This window comes from Maylandia zebra, linkage group LG16, assembly GCF_041146795.1.
Source record: "Maylandia zebra isolate NMK-2024a linkage group LG16, Mzebra_GT3a, whole genome shotgun sequence".
NCBI lineage: Eukaryota > Metazoa > Chordata > Actinopteri > Cichliformes > Cichlidae > Maylandia > Maylandia zebra.
The window spans coordinates 13081744-13103328 of NC_135182.1; the positions used below are offsets into that span (position 1 = coordinate 13081744).

Consider the following 21585-nt stretch of genomic DNA (forward strand, 5'->3'; position numbering starts at 1 on the left):
GTCGTGCCAGGCCGATTCTGGCCCCCAGGCCTTATATTTGGCACTCTTGACCTAAAGGTTCTTCAACCAAATTGTGTTTAAGATCATGGTCAAGGTCACATTTTTTGTTTTGTACAGGAAATGACCTGTAAATTGTCATGGATCGTGAGCTGAAGTAGCTACTTACATTCTGGTTCTGGTGACTTCCCCTCAGTCTGGCATCTATCCACTATGTTTGGACAACAGTTACTCATATTACAAGTATAAAATACTTGGGACTAACAGAAAGAAGTTGTCAAAATACACAAATGCCAAAGGTGCCCCATTAAAAACTCACCAGGAATACACCAGTCAGAGCACATACAGAACAATCAGTCTACATCTTTTAAATTGAGAATGAGATAGAGCGTGAGCTCAGACTTTCAAACCAGTATTTCACATTTACTAATTGGAAACATGTTTACTTACACTAAACGTGAGCTGTAACAATGGAAAAGTGGTTAACTGTGCATATTTTAGAGTGTTTTTGACTGACTTTGTCTCTGGTGGAGACTGGCTTTCAGCATTTAGCTGCAGCAGCTTTTATTCTCCCCATCTGTTGACTAATGTCACGTGTATATAAGCAGGTATCGCTTACTGGGAGGGAGAGAGAGAAAGAGAGGCAGGTGTGCGCTACAGTCTGTAGGTGAGAGATGTCAAGCAAATACAGCCCACGCTAAATGGGCCACACCAATGAAAACTCACATTTCTATCAGAAGTAAGGAAGTCTAAGTACACATTTAACCTCTGAGATATCTTAATATAAGAAAAAGAAAGTGTAGTTTCAATAATACATACAGTTTTTCAACGTGACAAAGAAATGCTGATGTACTAAAGGAAAGAAATCTGTCACCAAAACTTTAAATTGTAAGTAATAAATGTGTCATGCCAGACTGTCATGCAATTATAAAACAGAAGGTTTTTGTTAATTGACAGAAACTCATTTCCCCCCATTTCTGTAGTAGATAGTGAAAAAACCCAGCAACATTTGTGCTATTTAATTATTAATTATTTGGTGTAATATCTTTGTCATGAGGAAACCGCAGTGTTTCTGGCCTTCAGGCCTTATGTTTGATACTGCAGCTGTAGGTGATGCAGGGGTTCTGAGAGGCCTTTCTATTCTTTCCTGCATTTATAACATTGCTTCTCAAATCCTTCCCGTCCTTAAACCTTTGCCTGCGGGCTAAGCTGCTCGCATAAGATGAGTGAATAGCTCCCCCTGCTGGTCAGCTCATTCAAATAGGAATGAGCTGACCAGGAAATGCCATGACATCTCCCTTCTGAATTGACTGCTGCTACTGTGCTTAATTAAATTACACGGGAAGCGCTTTTGGGACCGAGGTGTGCAGGATACATTGCATTAAAAATCACAGCAGGACCAGCGAGATAGCTAAATGTGCTGCATTATTTTTGTGGTAGCACAAAAAGGCACAATCTTCCTGTTATTCACTCGCTAACAGTTCATACGTCGACGAGGCTCTTCTTACAGATGTTTACAGCGCTGTGGCCTGACGAAAACCGCTCCGTACAGCAAGCCTTCTGTCACCGCCGCCGGAGGAGGGACTCAATTCACACTGACGTTTCCCGCCAGCCAATCGCATCATTCTATTCGGGCTCGTTAGCCAATCACGACCCGTTAGGCTGTCTGTCAACTTGACTGTGAGAGCTGGGGCTAAAGACGGAGGATATCAGTGGAAATACTTGAATTAAATGAGTCTGACAAGCTTCCAATTCAAAGGCATACACTGACAAACATCGAGGCGTATGCGTTTATGCGAAGAGGGTAAGTTTGAAAAGTTTAGCAGCGACCTTTGAGTCTTTGTCTTACCTTTTAGTTTTAATCCGTGCTTGTTATATTCTGCAAGCCGAGGCACTGCTAATTAGGCTAGCTGTAAATTATTACTTATATTTTTTTGATTTAGTAAAAGAAAGTGCTCTGTTCAACTTTCATGGGGGCCAAAGCGGCCACTATGCCCAAGTGTCTTTAACTTACCCTTTAAAGCACCGCGGTAGCTCCTCCCAGCGGAGGGGGCACGCAGAAAATCAGTTAAACGCAAGCCTCTGCCCCCACCCTCCAATGCATTGCTTAGTTTTGGTAGCACAGACTGTCGGGTACTGTGTTTGCAGATGCAGAGTCACACAGCTGAGCCCTGCGTGAACGTCTGAGGGGATCATGATACCAGAGGCCACAGCTGCAGCTGCATCCAGGTCCTCAGAGCAGAAGTAAGTTAGCAAAGTTAGTCGTTATTTGACAGTGCCTGCTATAATAACCCAGCTTCCCTCTGTTAACCAGTTCTCCTGTTTCTGAATTCCCAGTAAGAGCTCTTGTGCCAAGGCGGACACCTCTGAAGCCGTCAGTCACTCAGAGGAGGACTCTGGGAATGAGAACAGGCGAAAGAGTGTGGTATGTGTTATCCACTGATGCTCATGCAGGCTTACACAAGAAAAACGCTTCTTCTGCTTCTTTTTCTTCTTCTTCTTCTAGCTGCTCCCTTTAGGGGTTGTCATATCTGATCCCCTGCTTCCACCTCCACCTATCCCTAGCATCCTTTTCTATCACATCAACCCCCCACATGTGAGGTCTTCCTCTTTTCCTTCTGCCTGGCAGCTCTATATTCTACAGCCTTTGTCCAATATATCCATTAGTCCTCCTCTTCACATCTCCAAACCATCTCCTAACTTTGTCTCATAAATGCTAAACCTGAGCTCATTTGTAATCTTGTCCATCCTTGCACCAGCTGGTGGAAGCCGCCATGTTGACCCAGAACATGAATACAGTGGCCCAAGTGGATATCAGTGTTCTGCCTAATTGAGTTTAGTGTATGTGGCTACAAACCAGCCACATACGTAGTCCGGAGAAGAGAAGTCGTAGGCGTTCTAATGCTGTGGAGGCAAATTTGTGTCTGCGCCTTCAGACTGATTTTCACTCGACCTCGACTGGAAATCGTTGCACATTATTTCAGCCGGCTGTATTTTCTTCACCTGTCACGTTTTCAATCCCGGCAGAGACGAAGGAGGCGAACACACGAGAGCTCCGAGAATGTCAAGTGCAAAAGTCCCAAGGCCAGCTGCAGCGGCACGAGGAGAGCAGGAAGAGGACACGGCAAACAGAAGCACGTGGAGGCCGTCACCTTGTTTGAAGTGATCACCATGGGCAGGAGTGCCATGCAGGTAACTTCGTACACATTGTGTCGCTTTGTTGAATTTAAAAAGGGAAGCGTTGTAATCTCTGCTATCTGTCAGAGCTGCTGATTTCACCCTGGCTATTGAGCAGTTATAACAGGCTATTAAAAATCCCACATCCTCAGTGTAGAAATGGAAGATTCTTAATTGTGTACAATAATATTATGATTCACCGGGTCTTCTTTGATGCCTGAGCAGGCGGTGATAGATGACTGGATTGAGGCGTATGGGTCAGACAGAGACTCCTCTCTCCTCGACCTCATCAGCTTCTTCATCCAGTGCTCTGGGTGCAAAGGCAAGCAGACCTGCCAGCGCGCACATACGTGCAGCATACCAACAAAGGGCTTTGTCTTTAGCGTGCTTTCTGGTTTTTTTTTTTAAGGTGTCGTCACAGCGGAGATGTGTCAGAGCAAAGAGGACAGCGAAGTCATGAGCAAGATGGTCGAGGAGCTGGATGAGGTAAGAGGATTTCAGCTCGGCGCTCTGTCGTGTTATTATGTGAAGCATGTTTTGGATGTTGTGGAAGAGAAACTGTATTTGAGTGTTTCAGACTGCTGGTCTGCAGTATAAGAAGTTTCTGGCTTTTCCGTGGATCCTCACAGTCACGTGGCCCATGGATACAGTAAGTACCCACTCACTGCACTTTAAGCACTTCATGTCAGCAATGGCCAGTTACTGCTCTTCCATTGTTTTGTAAATGAACTTTTATTTTCTTTTATCAGCTTTAAACACAAAGTGACAAACAAAGTAGTGTGGTATATAGAGATATTTGTGGCATCTTGGTGTTTTTTACTTTGCTTTTTCTTCTGTTTCCAATATATTTGTTGTTATTTCAGCTACATTCACACGTTTGAAATAAAACGGTCAATCAATCAGTCAAGTAAAGCCGATGGTTCAGTAGCTTGTAGAACCACCTTTAGTTGCAGTAACTTGAAGTAGGAGTTATATGTATGATTTTATTAGTCTCTCACATCACTTTGGAGGAATTTTGGCTTGCTCATCTTTACAGTGTTGCTTCAGGTCATTGAGGGTTGCAGGTATTCGTTAACGGACAGCTCTCTTAAGGTCCTGCCATTTTAATCAGATTGAGGTCTCAGTGACAGGGCCACTGCAGCACTTTGATTCTTTTCTTTTTCAGCCATTCTGTTGTAGATTTTCACAGGTTCTTGGGATCATTGTCCTACTGCGTCACCCAACTATAGCTATGTTTTAGCCTGGCAGACAGGTGGCGTTATATTTGAGTCTAGAGTACTTTGGTATACGGTTCCAGGCCACTCAGTGACTGCAAGGCGTCTGTTTCCTGTGGCTGCACGACAAACCAAATTCATCACGCCTCCACCACTGTGCTGACAGCTGCTATGAGGTGTTTGTGCTGATATGCTGAGTTTGGTGTTCATCGAATGTAGTGCTGTGCATTACATCTCCACTTTGGTACACTTATACTTAGTCTGGTGGTTTGTTCGGATGGAACTTTGCAAACCTAAGCTGTGTTGACATGTTATTTTTTAGAGAGAACAGCTTTCTCTTGGTGTTCATTAAAAGAAAAACAGAATGACAAGGATGCTGTTTTTTATTTTTAATGTAGGAATCTTTGAAGTTGAAGTCTTGGGATTCAGACAGACACCGACAATAAACCTGCAAAATGTGGAAGTTTTGAGTTCAGTGTTGCTGTTCGTTTGTTCATACGTGGTGGATTGACTGAGCATGAATCTTGTTTTGCAATAACATACTGTTTACATGTCAGGCTGAGTTACTTTCATTTTCACATATAATTCACTGAGCGGTTCCACCACAGCAGCAGGGCAGGGTTACAGTTGTGGTCAAAGGTTTACTTTCACTCATCATGAGCATGAATGTCAGGGCAATTTGGCCTTTAGTGATTTATTTCAACTTACAGTACAGTATGCATCTTTAATGACTTTAAACAACAAGAACTGGATGCACTAATTTGAATTTGTTTAGGATTTTCTTGAATATACACAGGGTCAAAAGCATATTTACAAACAAATTTTGTCTCATTTGAGGGTCACAATTTAAGTCTTCTTCTAGACTTTGGCAAAGTACTTACGTACAGTTTGAAGTGATGATCTTGGAATCTACAGTTGTTTAGAAATGCTTGAAGAGATTGTAGAACCTTCAGCACCACTCATTAAAAGATTTTAGTAAGTGTAGGTATATACTTGAGGCTCTGTGTATACTTATGCACTTGTGCATAAGTATACATTTGATAAAATTCAAACTTGTGCACCCAGTTCTTGTTTTTGAATCATGAGTGTATTTAAACTTCTAAGCACAACTGCAAACTGGTTTTGCTTAAAAGTGGCGTATACCCGTGTTTAAAATGAAAAGTCTTGTAGTAGTAGTAGGGGTGATGCAGTACGGCTGTATGGCACTGAGATTAGCCGGTCTGCCGGGACTGTGGCTGAGCTTGACTTCCTAAGCTAATGCTCTGCTCAATTAGCCAAAAAAGAGACAAAAAAGCACAATAAAAATGTTTGACTCCTTGCACAAATGTAGCTTTTACATGATTTTCTATACATGTTGCAAAATTATTAGCATTAATTTTCTTGTTCATGAAAACCTTCAGTACGAATCTGATATACTGTATGATACTAATCACCTGGAAAAAAGCATTTCAGTAACATTTTGGATACTTCAAAGGTCTTAAACTTGCTAAACCTGCTGTCTCTTTCTCTCCTCCGCTGTAGGACAGTGTTGAGTATCCTCTGGTGCAGTCTGGACCGTACGGCCGCTGGTTCCACTCCGAGTTCTGCGACTTTGTGTCTGTGCTGGTGGCTCAGTGTCAGCACGGCATCATCTTCGACGGCTACCTGATGAACACCCTCATCTCGCTGCTCACCGAGCTGTCAAACTCTTGCGTGCGAGCGTTCAGACACACCTGCACACTAGCGGGTAAGAGCGAAACTACGTGAATCAGCATTCAGACACACTTGCGGATAAACTAACCCGTACTTTCGATGTGGACTTCTCTAATCAGCGGTGAAGCTGCTGAGCTCTCTGGTGGGCGTGGCTCTCAGCTTGAGCGCTGGCATCGAAAACAGTCAGAAGCTGTATGAGGTGCAAAAAACGAAGACGATGAGGCAGAAGAGCGCACAGCAGCTGGAGAAAGTACAGAGGAAGATCGCAGAGGTACACAGAGAATGAGCAGGACGAAACTGAAAGGACTTTTCCTTTTATTGACGGTGTGGCTTCTGTGTAACCTTCCTGTTGCTCCTCTAGTTGCAGGAGAACCGAGCAGAGATCGAGAGCATGATGGACATCATCTTCAAGGGAGTTTTCCTTAAGCGATACCGGTACAGTTTTCTCTGACATGCTTCATTATTTAAATGTTTAATCTATACTGCATTATTATTTTAACTCAACTCGGGTTTGTGGGTGTTTGCGTGCTCGTGCAGTGATGTGCTTCCAGAGATCCGCTGCGTCTGTATGGAAGAGTTGGGTTTGTGGATGAAGCTCTACAGTTCTGTGTTTCTCAGCGACAGTTACCTCAAATACATGGGCTGGATGATGCACGACAAGGTAGCCAGCAGCAAAATAACAACAAAAAAATCATCATGGGATGATTTTTACAACGCCGCCTGGCTGCTGTTTATCTTTCAGGTGCCAGATGTGCGTCTCAAGTGTGTGTTAGCTCTGCAGGGTCTGTACGGAGATCCCCTCTTCCTGCCTAAACTAGACCTGTTCACCAGCCGCTTTAAGGTAATCCAGCCTCCATCAGGACCGGTGAAATCTGAATTACCTACACTGCCTTCAAATATCACTGGCTTGTCATGTCATGTTCGAGCCTTAAGAGCTCAATATAGCTGGAGATCAGGACAAGACTTTTAATAAAGCGCTGCTCATAATACTGCAACTACTTCTACTACTGATAATAATAGTAATAGTAACTGATAGGGTTTTTTGTATAGCTCTGATTAAAACAAGCATCACAAAGTGCTTTAATGCTCTTGTACTGTTGTGTTCCAGGACCGGATCATCTCCATGACCCTGGATAAGGACAGTGAAGTGGCAGTGCAGACCATGAAACTCCTGGTGCTCATCTCCAAGTGAGTCTGTTTGATCTGTCATCTAATCTTCTCACTCATGTCTTCATTCTGTTCCTCTTCACATCCACTTCCTTCCTCACTCCTCAGGACATCTGACGATGTGCTCACTCCAGAAGACTACAAACACCTCCTCCAGTTTGTTTACTCTTCACAGCGCCCTCTTGCGGCCACTGCGGGGGAGCTGCTCTTCTCAAGGTATGTCTTCCTATGTCACTTGAAAAACAACTTAGCGGTTTATTAGTGCTTCCATATGATATAGATTGTCTCGGTCAGGCTTCTCAATGCTGTAGCCCCTGCATCTGATACTCAGGATGGATCGAATGAAGACGAAGCGTGTAAGCAGCAAACATTTGCCAGACTGAAGGCTCTGCTGCACTTCTACCAGGAATCTGAGGTGAACACAGACTGGCTGTTTCAAGTCGAAGCTCCAGTCTGAGCTAAGAAAGGACTTTCTTCTCTATTGTGTTATCACCTAGTTTACATCTGTGATGTTGTGAATCATGTAAAGCTTATGCTTTCAGCTGCACAACCACGTGGTGTACTTGGTGGACAGTCTATGGGACTGCGGTGGAGCTTTGCTGAAGGACTGGCCCTCCTTCACGTCTGCACTGCTACAGGACTCTTCCTCATGCAGTCCAGGTAGGGAAATGTGTGTGCTGTCAGTTCCTAATAATTTTCCCTCACCAAAGATTTTTTTGTGGCTTAAAAGGACCGTTTAAAATCATCCACAACCTTCATCTTCCTCATTCTGGTTTTCAGTTGTTTCCTCCACAAAAAAACATGTTAGATCCTCTGTGAACTCCTGCTTTTCTAAGTATGTGTGTGCGTATGTAGGTTTCACCCTTGCTGAACAAGCAGTGCTTGTAGAGATCCTGGTAGCGTCGGTGCGTCAGGCCTCAGAGGGACCTGTGCTGGCAGGGAGGAGTGGAGCGAAGAAGGTCAGTGGAAGATGTCTGTCCTCTCTTTGTATGTGAGATAGCACACTGATAACTCATCATTTAAAAGACATAAGTGTTTATTTTGTTGTGTTTCAGGTAATGAGTGCCAGAGATAAGAAGATTCAGAACGATGACTGTTTGAAGCTCACTGAACATCTCCTGACGGTGCTTCCAAAGCTGCTGTCTAAGGTGTTTATTCCACATGTAGCTGTTGCTATATAAATCAGTGTGATTCTGTATCCAGGCATCTGTGCTGCACTATTGAATTCTGGTTGTTATATTGTAATGTCTCTATTCTCTCTGCAGTTTTCAAGTAGCAGTGACATCCTTGCCTACCTGATGAGGATTCCCCCGTACTTCCTCCCAGAGTGTCTGCACGCTGAAAACACACAGGTATGCACACCTGCACTCAGTTTACACTATTTAGTCATACAGAAATGGGAATGTGGTAATGTGCTTTCCTTATCCTGAAAGGAGGCCTATTCCGCTCATTTCCATCCATGTGTTTTTATTCACGGACTAGAGCAGCGGTCCCCAACCCCTGGGCCGAGTCGCTTGCTACCGGGCCGTGAGAGTCGAGGGTCGGGTGTGAAATTTATGGTTTTCAGGGTTTTTGTCGTTAACTTGGTTTCCCTGGGTCTTTTCCCGTGTTGTAGTTGTGTCTTATTTTGAAAGAAATATTTACACGTTACCTTAGCAACCAGAGAGCATTAAGTGGCAGAGAGGAGGATGTTACTCTCAGTGTTGTCAGGATGCTGCTAATAAAGTTACACAATTACACAGTGAATTTGCATTTATTATTATATTTACAAAATACCATCGTTTTTGTCTTAGTCGTATTAATTTACTTTGTTGTATTTATCTGCGACACCTTAAAGGCCGGTTCGTGAAAATATTGTCTGACATTAAACCGGTCCGTGATCCAAAAAAGGTTGGGCACCGCTGTACTAGAATATCTTCAAATGATTCATAATAGAAGATAACCTTCAAGTGGTTTTTTAACAGAGCGAGGGATTTTCAACACACAATTTCTCAACATACTACTACTAGTTCTGTTTGGTAAACTTAATGGTGAAATGACACTACTCCAATACTCAGCTGGGCTATCGTCTTAGCTTTTTACTTTCATTATACATCACAAAGCCTGCAAATGAGTTTTGCTACCAAATGCGATGTTTTCTTTTTTTTTTTTTTTTTTTTTTTTTTAAATGACATCAGAAACAGCAGTATGCGACATTACGTGATGGCAGAGCTTCAGTTCATCCTTTGTCATTTTTTTTTTTTTTTTTTTTTAATAAATAGGACAGGGGGAATGAATGAGAGAGAGAGGGGGAGAGAAAGAAAGAAAACCCAAGGGGAGAAGAGACGGTGAGAAGGGGGGGGAAGAGAGACAAAAAAAAAAAAAAAACTCCTGGGTCACCTGTATGGAGAAAAAACAAACAAACAAACAAACAAACAGAGGAGACAGCAAACAACAAAGAGCAACATAATAATAGAGAAAACAAAGCACCATCACAATAAACTAGCTAGTCATAGATATCAGTATTTACTAAGTAATAAACGATATTGTGCAGCACGCAAGATAGACAGCGCACAGTGTGCTTTGAGGCAGCAGCCAAGAAAGCTTTAGTCCGCGTCTGTGAATACCCATGTGTGCATACCTGTGTGGATCAGCATGCTTGCATTCCAAAGGTTTCTCCATGTAATGATCTGCTAGGGAGTGTGGGGGGGCCACAGCCCCATCCTCCAGGGTGTGAAGCGGGTATGGAGGAGATCAAAACTCCAGACATCCAGAGGCCCCCAGAACACAAGAGACCATGGAAGACCAACAGAGGGGCAGCCGCGCCACTGTTCCAGTAAGAGCTGAGGAGAGTCCCAGATGAGGGCTCACTCAGCAGCCGCGGAGCAGAAGCCAGGGGGGGTTGCAGTGACGCGCCCGTGAGCTCCGCCGGCCCCCAGCTGCGCCTGAGTGACCGAGCCCTAGGCCGAGAGGCCGGGGGCACCCCACCTCCAAAGGGGCCCGAGCGAGCCCCAGGCCCCAGGCCCCGACAAGCGGCCGCCAAGGAGTGAGCCGGTGTGTACCCGGACGCCCACCCCCAGACACAAAGAACCACCAACACACCGACACCTGAGGGAGTCCGCCACCGGCAGGGGAAGTGGTGGTGGGTGGAGATAGGCCTCCAAACCTTGGAGGGCCTGAGGTGTCCCCAGAGAGGTGGCGTCTGATACCCAACCTGACATATAGACACAGACATACAGGCACACACAGACACAAACATCCATTCCCACCCTCATGCTCTCATATGCACTCACTCCACACTCAACCAACGTGGAGACAGACATAAAGAGACGCTGTACACACAATCACACTCCCCAAGCGTACTCTACAAACCGGGTCTAGGTACCCTTGCCCCTGGAGGGGGGAATTGCACCCAGACCCAGGTGGTGTTACCCTTTTCCCTGCGGTGGGGAGAGGCAGACCACCCCGACTCCGCAGCAGCAGGGAGGCCCCACACCCCAGACCGCAGTCGGACGGCCAACTCCTCCTACTAGCCCCCCCGCTCCAGCAGGCCGCAGAGAATGGGGGTGGGAGAAGACTCCAAACCTCCCTCCACCCGCTCATTGTAGTGTTGATGCATGTGTGTTCTAAGGTGCAATTAAAACCCAGGAGGGCATGGAGCTACCTGCCAAGGAGCAGCAGGTAAGCGCATGGTCCCTCCTGCTAGCCCTCAATGACTAAGTGTATTTAAAATTGAGAGGTGGGCAACGACGTCAGGGGTGAGGTATACACCCTGATGGTGATTTGGACTCCGTGATTGTGCCCACCCCCAAGATCCTATATGTATGTGTAATGAGAGTGTGAATAATGTGAATGTCTAAGTTGTGGGATAAAATTGAGGCAGAGGCAGCCAGAAGGGGACAGGGGGGGGGGTAGCCTCCTCTGCACCCTGGTGACATACCCCCACTCCAAGGCCCTGCATGTGTGGGTGGTTGTGGAGGAGCGGGAAGAGGGAGGCAGCTGGAGATGGGGAGGGAAGGAAGGGAGGGGCAGGTAACCCCTCCCTGGGGCCAGCTCCCCCGCTGACCCCAGTAGGCACTCCCACCCTCCGCGACCCGCCAGGGAAGGGGGGCCCAGGCCCATCAGACCGGGGCCCAGTGCAGTAGCGCCCCCCGGCTCCACAGAGCCCTGGACAGTCCACCCAACCCCACCACAGAGAAAACTGCACCCACCCCACCAACCACACATCTTCCAGACTACATAAGACGGTAAACGCCCAGGCTGAGATCTTCCTCCACCTCTCCTGTATCTCCCCCTCCTGCAGAGAGTTCCTGAGAGAAGAAAGCTCCTGCCAGATGTGACCATCCCCCCCACCAGTTGAAGAGCCCCCCAGGCGGCTCGATGCACCGGCGGCACCCTGCTCCAGGGCCGGGCCCCCATGCACCCACCCGCCCACAACCCCGGCAACACACCAACCAGGACCCGAGCCCCCGAGGCCCGGCCCGGGCCCCCGCCCAGAGACGGAGCACCCCCAGAACCTCACGCCCATCCCCAGAACCTCAGTTTACACTATTTAGTCATACAGAAATGGGAATGTGGTAATGTGCTTTCCTTATCCTGAAAGGAGGCCTATTCCGCTCATTTCCATCCATGTGTTTTTATTCACGGACTAGAGCAGCGGTCCCCAACCCCTGGGCCGAGTCGCTTGCTACCGGGCCGTGAGAGTCGAGGGTCGGGTGTGAAATTTATGGTTTTCAGGGTTTTTGTCGTTAACTTGGTTTCCCTGGGTCTTTTCCCGTGTTGTAGTTGTGTCTTATTTTGAAAGAAATATTTACACGTTACCTTAGCAACCAGAGAGCATTAAGTGGCAGAGAGGAGGATGTTACTCTCAGTGTTGTCAGGATGCTGCTAATAAAGTTACACAATTACACAGTGAATTTGCATTTATTATTATATTTACAAAATACCATCGTTTTTGTCTTAGTCGTATTAATTTACTTTGTTGTATTTATCTGCGACACCTTAAAGGCCGGTTCGTGAAAATATTGTCTGACATTAAACCGGTCCGTGATCCAAAAAAGGTTGGGCACCGCTGTACTAGAATATCTTCAAATGATTCATAATAGAAGATAACCTTCAAGTGGTTTTTTAACAGAGCGAGGGATTTTCAACACACAATTTCTCAACATACTACTACTAGTTCTGTTTGGTAAACTTAATGGTGAAATGACACTACTCCAATACTCAGCTGGGCTATCGTCTTAGCTTTTTACTTTCATTATACATCACAAAGCCTGCAAATGAGTTTTGCTACCAAATGCGATGTTTTCAAACGTGAGTCGTGTCGCTCCTGTAGGCGGTGTCCAGCCTGTTGACAGAACTGGAAGCTGTTTTAGACGTCCACTCAGGCCCGGCTGTTCTGGAGGGAGGGGCCCGCGTGTTCCTCTCTCTCTGTCGCGAGGAGACAGCTTGGTGCTCCCCCGCCCGAGCTGCTAGAGACTCTCTGGTCCAGCGTTGGGTGGACCGGCTGACAGCACTGCTGGGGGAATCACTCAAGGTGAGTACTGCTGGATTTATGTGGACGCAATTATTGTGTGTCAGGCTTGTATTCATGTATCCAGAAAAAAAAGAGTGATTACCTTGTACTTCTATTCTGATTTTACTTTTACTCATCACACCTGAAATCCTCGAAATGTTAGAGACTGAAAGCAACTCTCATGAAGTCTGACTTCTCTTACACAGGGTGAAAGTTTCTCTGCTGATGAGGAGAAAATCAGAGAGATTTTAGCCATGCTGAAGAAACTTAGAGCTTTCAACAAGTAAGACTTGACAGTCGTTTAAAGTCAAGCGTGAGTATGGTGCTGCTGATGTGGATTTATGTGGCTGTTTCTCTTCGTGTTTCCATAGTTGCCATGACCTGAGCCAGTGGGGTCTGTTTGATGTGCTGTCTCCTCTCCTGTCAGTAGAGAGCAGCCTGGAAGGAGCTCCACCTGAGGTATCATCCCCGCCTGCTGTGTAGACAAATGTGGTCTTTGTACTGCGCACACGTCTTCAGTGTATTTCCACTTCACTGTGTTTGCAGGTGTTGCTGGAAGTACTGCAGTGTTTGTCCTTTTCCATGATGTGGTCGCTCAGCACCAGCAGTCAAACTCTGACCTGCAGGGTGAGCTACATCCGCTTTACAGCTCAGTCTTTAACCTGTGTGAATGTAGTGATATAGAGATGAGGTGTTAGCAGCGATGTATGTGCACTTACACAGAAAACACTCTGTGTTCTCAACATTTTAATCATTTTTGATAATTAAAAAGACCGCGTTTTATTTTAAAGTCATATGTAGTGTTTCTTTTTTGCTTTTGTTTGTTTTTTTTGAGTCTGGATGCTTGGGTCAGAGTAAAATTCTCACTCAAAATCAAAAGACATCCCCTCAGAACAGCTGTATTAAAAGTGAAGGAAGATAAACTGCAAATAAAAGTATACTACTGTTCAGAGGTTTTGGGTTCTTTTCCCTGTAAATTAAGGATTTCAATTTTACCGTTTAAGCTAAAATAACATAAAAATAATATAAAACCGGTTGTTATTGTGTCCATGGTGTACCCTTCCTCCCATCTTATTACAGCTGGAATAGGCTCCAATCGCCCTGTGAGCCTGAATTGGACAAATGGAACAAGATTGATGGATCTACCTAGGCTTACAGAGGCTCATTTTCTGTGTTTCTGTGCTGTTTTGTGTTCCCTAATTCAGGATTATCTTTTGAAAGGCTGATTTATCAGCTGGAAACAGTTTTACTGATCACAAAATAATAAAATCTGCATTGTTGAGACTCTGTAGCATCAAACTCTGTGGGTTTAATACACTTCTGAGGGTTTGAAGGTAACTGCTGAAAAAAGAAGTTTCTGTACAACCGTGTGTACTACTTTCTGGCTTGTATGAGTAAAATGTGATGAAGCAGCCAGCTGAGGAACTGTAATGTGTCAGTTGCTCAAGCCCTAATATACTTGTGAGCTGATCGTTTTACCTTCTGCTAATAAGGCAAAATGCTAATGCTATAAAAGGAGCAGTACACACTGTAGCAGTCTAGTAGCAATCTCGCAGATGTAATAATCTATTTCCTAGAAATGTTCTTTCAAAAAATGACATTTTTAAATGAACCTGAACCTTTAAACAGTAATGCTAATTTCTTGACAAAAACAGGAACAAATTTAATTTGACAGTTTCACATCTTAACAACACCTTAGGAAGTTTTCATTAATTATTACTGTATTATTATGCAAGTCAATAGAAGTTTTTAAATCATATTTACAAGTTATTACAAGCAGCCAGAAACAGAAGAATTAGAGCTGAAATGATCAGTCAGTTAATCAGTCAACACTGTTTGTGTTTAGGAGAAGGCGCAAGCCCAGAGGCTCCAGCTGCGTCTCTTCTGCGAGAGAAGTCATCACTGTCTGTCCCACGGTGACCTCAGTGTGAGGCAGCAGGTACGCCTGCTAACCATTTCGACACTTCCTCCTTCTTCTTCTTCTTCTTCTTCTTCTTCTTCTTCTTCTTCTTCAGGCCTTTCTTACGTCTTCTCATTTTTTCCAATTTCAGGCCTTCCTGGGTGTGTGTGACGTCCTGACGGCTCACTCCTACCAGCTACGCGTGTGGGATCCCACCTCTTTCGGTCCACTGCTCTACACGCCCAGCCCCAAACTGCAGAGGGCGCTGTTGAACTTTGTGTGCGTGCACGTCTTTGTCGGCTCAGACTATGACAGCCAGAGCAGGGGTGAGACGCCAGCCTGTTTAAGTGGCTTTATTTTTTCTTATTCTTACCTCACTTTAAAGGATGTTTTAGCCTCTCTGTTCAGAATGATGTAAGTCCACAGGCAGTGGGTGGCTCTCTCTGTGCTCACCTTAAATCAGGCTTTAAGATTTCTGTGTATGTTTGATTGTGAGCAGAGAGGAAATAAGAGAGAAGGGGAATGAAGAAGTACGAGAAGTGAAAGCAAAAAGTCCTGCATTAAAAATTGTGACCCGAGCAGAGGAATAAAAGTATCATTAGCAAAATGAGCTTAAGTACTCTCCCGGTGATGGAGTATTATTTATGGCATGATTGGATTGTTAATACTAATGCATCAAAGCCTGAGCAGCATTAGCTGGTCGAAGTTTACTTTTAATCAGGCCTCCTCTGAAGGCTCGCAGCATGAATCTTTGGGGATCGTAAAAAAAAGGATTAATGGGTCAGGAAAGAGGAGAAAACAAAAATCCGATGCTACAAATTTGTATTCATTTCTCTTTAATCCTTCGATGCAGCGGATGGAAGGCAATGGATAATTTGACCTCTTTGGGTCTCAAACATGTAGTTAAGTGAAACCATCTGAGAAGTTTAAAGGGGAAATGACTCTCTGGTGAAACGGCTCAGCAACTCATGGATATCTGAAACACGACAAGGGGGCCAGCGGCAGGGGGGCACAAAAAGCCAAAAAAGTGTCTAAGGCATTGGTTTTCATTTTTATTTTAACTTCTTTTTTTTTTCTAACCAATGCAAAGTATTAGGATTTAATGTTCGTTTTTATGGCAAGAAAAGTAACTACAGCTGGTTTTTGGAATAAAGAACAGAATACTGAAGCGTGCTCATTGCAGCGCCGCGCGGTAGATGGCACTCTCACTCTGCCGCTGCTCTGAGCGAGCCGCTGATTGAGTGTGCCGGCCCCGCTGTGGTAAAAACATGTAGATATTAAATGCACGGCCACACATTTGGCTTAATAAGTCGCTGCAGAGCCGCCTGCTGACTGTAAATGGGGTCTGATTTCCAACCTGACCTGACAATTGACCCTCAATTACAAAAGAAGCCTTGTTAATGTCCTCAGACTGAAACAGGGTTGACTAATTTGTAAGAAGGGATGTTAGACTTTGTTATGCAAAGCAATGCAGCTTGTAAGCGGATGACGGTGACACGCTCCTGTCTGCTGTGAAATGAAAAAAACAAGATTGACATCTTGGAAATACATCGTTTTTTTTCCCCTTTTATAAAGTCCTTCAAGTAAACTTATGAATTCATCCACAGCTCACTATATCTAAAACATTTTATTATCTTTAGTATAGCGTCTGCTTTCAGAGACATATTGCATCCAAATATGGGGATAGTCTAGAGAAGTCAATAACTGTCCTGGTGGGAATCTCTTAAATGTTCAACCAAATACGATACAGGATTATTGGTTTTTGAACATGTAATAAAAAGCTATTGTTTTATTGGATTTGCCTGGTAACGATTTTGTTCTATAGACAGTGTTTTCTATTAGCTGCTGGATCAGAGATCACTCGGAGGGCAAGGGCACTGAGTTAAATCATAAAATCAGGGCAATCTCTTTCCGTGAGAAAATTCCATTAACTCTGGCTTACCTCCGAGCCTATTTTATTAGCCTTGTGAAAGATTGAAGCCACATGGTGTCACAACCATAACTCCAGCGTTATGTTATCTTTGATATCCACCTGCTAAAGCCATTGTCCTGAAACCAACTAAAACACTCTTTCCTGTGTCTGCTTTGTTCTTTTCTTTCTGTTATATGACTTCTCATCATTAATCACTCTTTGGCGTTCCACCACTTCGCGACCGATCGCACGCCCTGCCTGCTTTTGGGCTCTCAGTCAGTGAAAACTCTCAAGTGGAGAAACTGGAGGACCTTCACAAATGGAGAAATGTGCTCGCAGCCTACTGCAAACTGATAATACACGGAGTGCTGGAGATGAGCATGGCAGCAGAGGTCTTCATGTACTACATGAAGGTAAAGGTGAACTCCTCAAATGAGTAGTGTGACATTATGGGGAAGAGCACTAATAAGCTTTTGAGTAGCGAGGAGTGATTCTTCCTGTTCTGTCCTTTCAAAATAAAGGTTGTTAATATATACACTATTTGATTTTAAACATTCTGATAGTTGCATGAGCTATTATTATTTAGACACACACACACACACACACACACACACACACACACACACACACACACACACACACACACACACACAAAGAGATTGGTAATATAATTAAGTTAGATTATTTTTTTTGTATAAACAAGCAAAAAAAATGACATGTATATTTCTTTGTAATATTTATATTGATGTGAACATAATATACAGGTGTCTTTGAACAAAAGTGCAGCAGCTTTAATCCAACACTAGCAAGAAGACAACTTCTTATAATGTGTTGTGGTGACAGGAAGTACACATGCGTAAAACAAATCGAGTTTCCGTGTACATATCTGGCAGTGATGGGCCTTCAGAAACCAGTGAAAACCTAAAGATGTTTCATTAAACTCTCTTAAATTATGGTTAATGTTATAATCTTGTGTTGTTTAGGTTGCGTGTGGAAATAAAGTCTTGTTTTATAATATCTGTGGTTTGTTTGGCCTTGTTCAGCATCCAGTTGGGTTTAAAACCCTCTAAAGGACCTTTTCAGTTTCTTCAGTTAGTTTTGTGTTAAGCCTGTTTCATATTAGCCAAAATAAGCATTTCATTTAATATCACAGGGAATCATCTGCTGACAAAGCTAACTAGCCAGTGGCAGCATTAGGCAATAACTCCCTTGCTTTACCCTCTTGGGCAAATTTGGTTGGGAAAAAAAATGGTGCTAGCCAAAATTTCTAACTTTGATACATCAAAACAGTGATGATCCACAAACCAATGGGTGGCATCCATCTTTTATATACAGTCTAGACTTTGTAAGAAGATTTTTCTACTAACTTATCCAAGAAGTCCCATACGGAAAAGAAATAGTAAAAACTTATATGTGATTACTCATGAAAGTGGCCACTTTCATGAGTAAATCATATAAGGCTTACATGATTTACTCATGAAAGTGGCCACTTTCGCATTACTTTCATACATTGTTTTAGTAAGTATCCAAAACATACAAGTTTCATTATATAATTTTTCAAGGGATCTTATATCTGTTTTCACACTTATATGCTTTTCATACAAGTTTCACACAAGACAGATACAAACTTTATAAGATTTATATATATCTTTTCCATATGGGGTAGTTTAGCACATAACTAGAAAAAAACACAAATCGTTGTGGGTATTGAACTAACATGATATAACATGTTAAACAGAGACTTTTAAGGGTGCTGCTGGGTGGATTTTATTGCCTTTGAACCACACCAAGGCTGTTCCCTCTGTTTTTGTGCTAAGATATTCAACTCAGCCTCAGTTTGTGTTCCTAATGCATGATCAATAAATCCCCAAAATACTATTTTAACCATCTAGCTTCATGTGGTTTTGTGACTTACAAAAGATGAATATGGTTGGGTACTTGAATCAGGACATAAAGGTGCACTTAAAAACCATTTTTATTTATGGAGGGATGTTTGGGTTGCCTTAATCAAATGTAGCGCTTTAATGCTGCTGCTGTTGCTTCACTAAAGATCTTTGGATTAAACGTCAAGTGTCATCGTCTCCCTCTTTGTCCGCAGTATTACAATGACTTTGGAGACATCATCAAGGAGACTGTGTATCGCACCAGGCAGATGGATAAAATAGAGAGTGCTCGCACACTGGTGCTCTGTTTGCAGCAGGTATTGTCACTGAAAAATATAAACTTCAGCCCCAAACTGTCACTAGAAGGCAGCGAGATACTGATGTGCTGTCGTGTGCACCTGCCAGCTGTTTGTGCGCCTTAAGCAGGAGCAAGAGAGCGGCGGCAGGCCTCACCCAGGAGTCCAGACTTTCACCAGCATTAAAGAGCTAGCCAGGCGATTCGCCCTCACCTTTGGGGACCTTGTCAAGTTTCGTGAGTGTGTCGTCCTGGTCCACAGGTTGGCACGTGACCTAATTTCTCTTTTTGTGTTACTTTTTGCTGATATTTTTCCTTTTTGTTCCTAAAGTCTGTGTGTATACATGTTTAGGAACGGCATCGAGTTTGTGTTCCAAGACTTTACTCAGACTCCAGACTCATCTACACCACTGTACCTCTCCTACCTGACCATCCTCAGCGAGTTCTCCAGCAAACTGCTCAGACCAGACAAGAAAGCAGTGTGAGTGCTGAAAGCAACAAGCAGGAGTTTAAATGGTTTTTAAAGAAAAACAAAAACCTCTGAAGGCTGCTCATGTCTGTGCAGGTTCTCCTACCTTCAAAAACACACTGCTGAGCACATTATTGACCTCAGGGAGGAGTGCTGGCAGCCTCTCATCTACTATCGCGCATCCCTGTTGGCTGTAGCCGAGGGGGAGGACGCCATATCCTACGTAAGCTCGGACAGGAAGGCCAACCTGCCCAATCGCTTGCCCTTCTCCAAACAAAAATGGGAAGGTAGGAGAGCCGAGTTCAGTCAAGCACAGAGTGATTTCCTCACCATCACCAGCTGCTTCAGGTGTGTATCCTTTTTTATTTTCAGGAAGAAAGTCCCCCAGTCTGTTTAGCCCTGGTGAGTCCAAAGTCAGCAAGGTGCACAAACCGAGCTGCAGCCCAAGGTGAGCCCAAGTGAAGTGTTTTCAAACCAGCTACGAAGCAGGTCTCACATGAATCACTGTAACCTGACCTCTCTCATCAGCCATCAGGAGAAAGCAGCTGATACAGATCCATTTTCTGTCCCTCTGGATCCTCCACCCAAAAGACTGCACGCTGAGGGATCTGTAATCTGTGTCACCAAGGAGCCAGATGATGGTGATGGTACCGTGGAGGTTGAGCTCTGAGTGTGAGGAGGTCGGGAGAATCGGTGCTGCCGTCTGCATGACGAGACCTCAACAGATGTTTTACTTATGATGCACCTTGTTACCAGTGTCCTCTGTGTGTGGATAGAAACTGGTGGGGTTTTTTTGTACAGTGATCATGCAGCATGTCATGTTTTCAGAAGGATGTGATCAGAAAGGATAAAGGTGGCCATATTCTGCCATGCAAAGACCAAAACCACAACAAATGTGTTTTAATCCACAGCTGAAAATAGTTCCTTATATTATTACCAACAAACTGCTGTTTCAGTAAAGTTTCCCCAACACTGGACTTCCCAGATGTTTAAGTAAGTAAGTAAGTAAAATTTATTTATATAGCGCTATAGTAAACAACTGAGGTTGTCTTACAAAAAAAAAAAGATAATCCAATTTGGGATCATTTAAAAAAAGATGGAACATTTTCTGAAACTGTACATGCAATTTGAGTGGAGTGATACAAACTGGCTGATTCAGGGACCAGAAGTACAAATTGTTGGTTTTGGCCTTTTAATGGAAAAATAATGACCAACACCAGGATTAATCTGGTGTTATGATTTACAGACCACTTTAATTTGAGGACCATTTGTATCAGTATGTGCATAGATTATTATTATTATTATTTTTTAAACATACAGCTTTACTGTAAAAAATACTTGATTTTTAAAAATGACACTAAATACTTTCTCTTTTAGTTTTCCTATTGGACACAGGGTCAGTTAAGAATTGTAGTTTTTATTTTGATACCTGCTACTTATGTATTTAATATCAATTAATGTAAATTAAAAAAAAAATATTGCCTTCAAGTTAATAATATATTCTATACTTGGAATAAGTTAACAAGCACTTTGTTACTTTTTGAAACAGCTGTACATTTATGTATTGTTGTGCACAGAAACATTGGTTAATCTAGTAAATGATATTCTCTTATCACTAACAAACAGCGCAAACACTTGAAATGTGATATAGATAATTTTCAGCTGGTACAGATACACTTACCAGCCACTGTGTTAGCTACATCTTTTTCACCGCACGTTAATTCAAATTTCCAAATCAGCAATTCGGTGTGTGCAGGACCTGGACAAGATAACCTGCTGAAGTTCAAATTGGGTATAAGAATGGGAAGGATTTAAGTGACTTTGAGTGTGGCGTGGTTGTTGGTGCCAGACAGGCTGGTGCCAGTATTAGCTGGTCTCTATGGTTTACAGATGGTCTTAAAAAGATGAAATATTCAGTGAGTCACAGTTCTCTGGGCGAAACTTCCTTGTTGATATCGGAGGTCAGAAGAGAATGACCACACTGCTTTGAATAGGAAGGCAACAGTAACGCAAATAACTTGTTATAATCAAGGTATGCAGAAAAGCATCTGTGAACAGCAGCAGAAGACCACTCCTGTCAGCTAAAACTAGCTATGATTTGCACAACCTCCCCCAAACTGGACAACAGATGACTGGAAAAATGTTTCCTTCATATAAAGTACAACACTGAACGTAGCAAAAAGCATTTCTTTACATCACGCACCACATTAAACTGCACACTCTGTTTTCTTTAGTCTTCCATTAACCAAGGCTTTATTATTAATTTAAAGAAACACAAAACATTTGAAAATGGTTCCTTTTGTTCTGTCAAAGTAGTCAACTGAAGTACTCTGTGACATAGAAAAAAAAGGTCTAAAATACTTGCTCAAATCACATTTACAGCAC

General features: G+C 43.5%; 1 protein-coding gene across 1 annotated transcript; it reads left to right on the top strand.

The window, feature by feature from the left end:
* Positions 1-1317: 1317 nt before the first annotated feature.
* On the top strand, positions 1318-20270 carry si:ch211-269e2.1 (cohesin subunit SA-2). The gene is made up of 32 exons (XM_004567950.6): positions 1318-1801; positions 2146-2241; positions 2335-2422; positions 3025-3189; positions 3400-3496; positions 3584-3660; positions 3752-3823; positions 5910-6114; positions 6200-6351; positions 6442-6515; positions 6618-6741; positions 6823-6921; positions 7189-7268; positions 7356-7463; positions 7542-7662; positions 7790-7907; positions 8103-8206; positions 8303-8395; positions 8513-8599; positions 12562-12762; positions 12948-13024; positions 13113-13200; positions 13288-13368; positions 14588-14680; positions 14793-14967; positions 16830-16966; positions 18652-18753; positions 18842-18993; positions 19084-19212; positions 19297-19487; positions 19573-19648; positions 19729-20270. Exons 2-32 carry the CDS (start codon positions 2192-2194, stop codon positions 19868-19870), a joined length of 3558 nt encoding a protein of 1185 aa, XP_004568007.1. The 5' UTR covers positions 1318-1801; positions 2146-2191; the 3' UTR covers positions 19871-20270.
* The last annotated feature ends 1315 nt before the right edge of the window (positions 20271-21585 follow it).

Coding starts and splice junctions, on each gene's coding strand:
- si:ch211-269e2.1 (XM_004567950.6), top strand. CDS start 2,192: ATGATACCAGAGGCCACAGCTGCAGCTGCATCCAGGTCCTCAGAGCAG. Junction 7,663..7,789: donor ACTTCTACCAGGAATCTGAG/GTGAACACAGAC, acceptor TTATGCTTTCAG/CTGCACAACCACGTGGTGTA. Junction 8,207..8,302: donor GGAGGAGTGGAGCGAAGAAG/GTCAGTGGAAGA, acceptor GTTGTGTTTCAG/GTAATGAGTGCCAGAGATAA.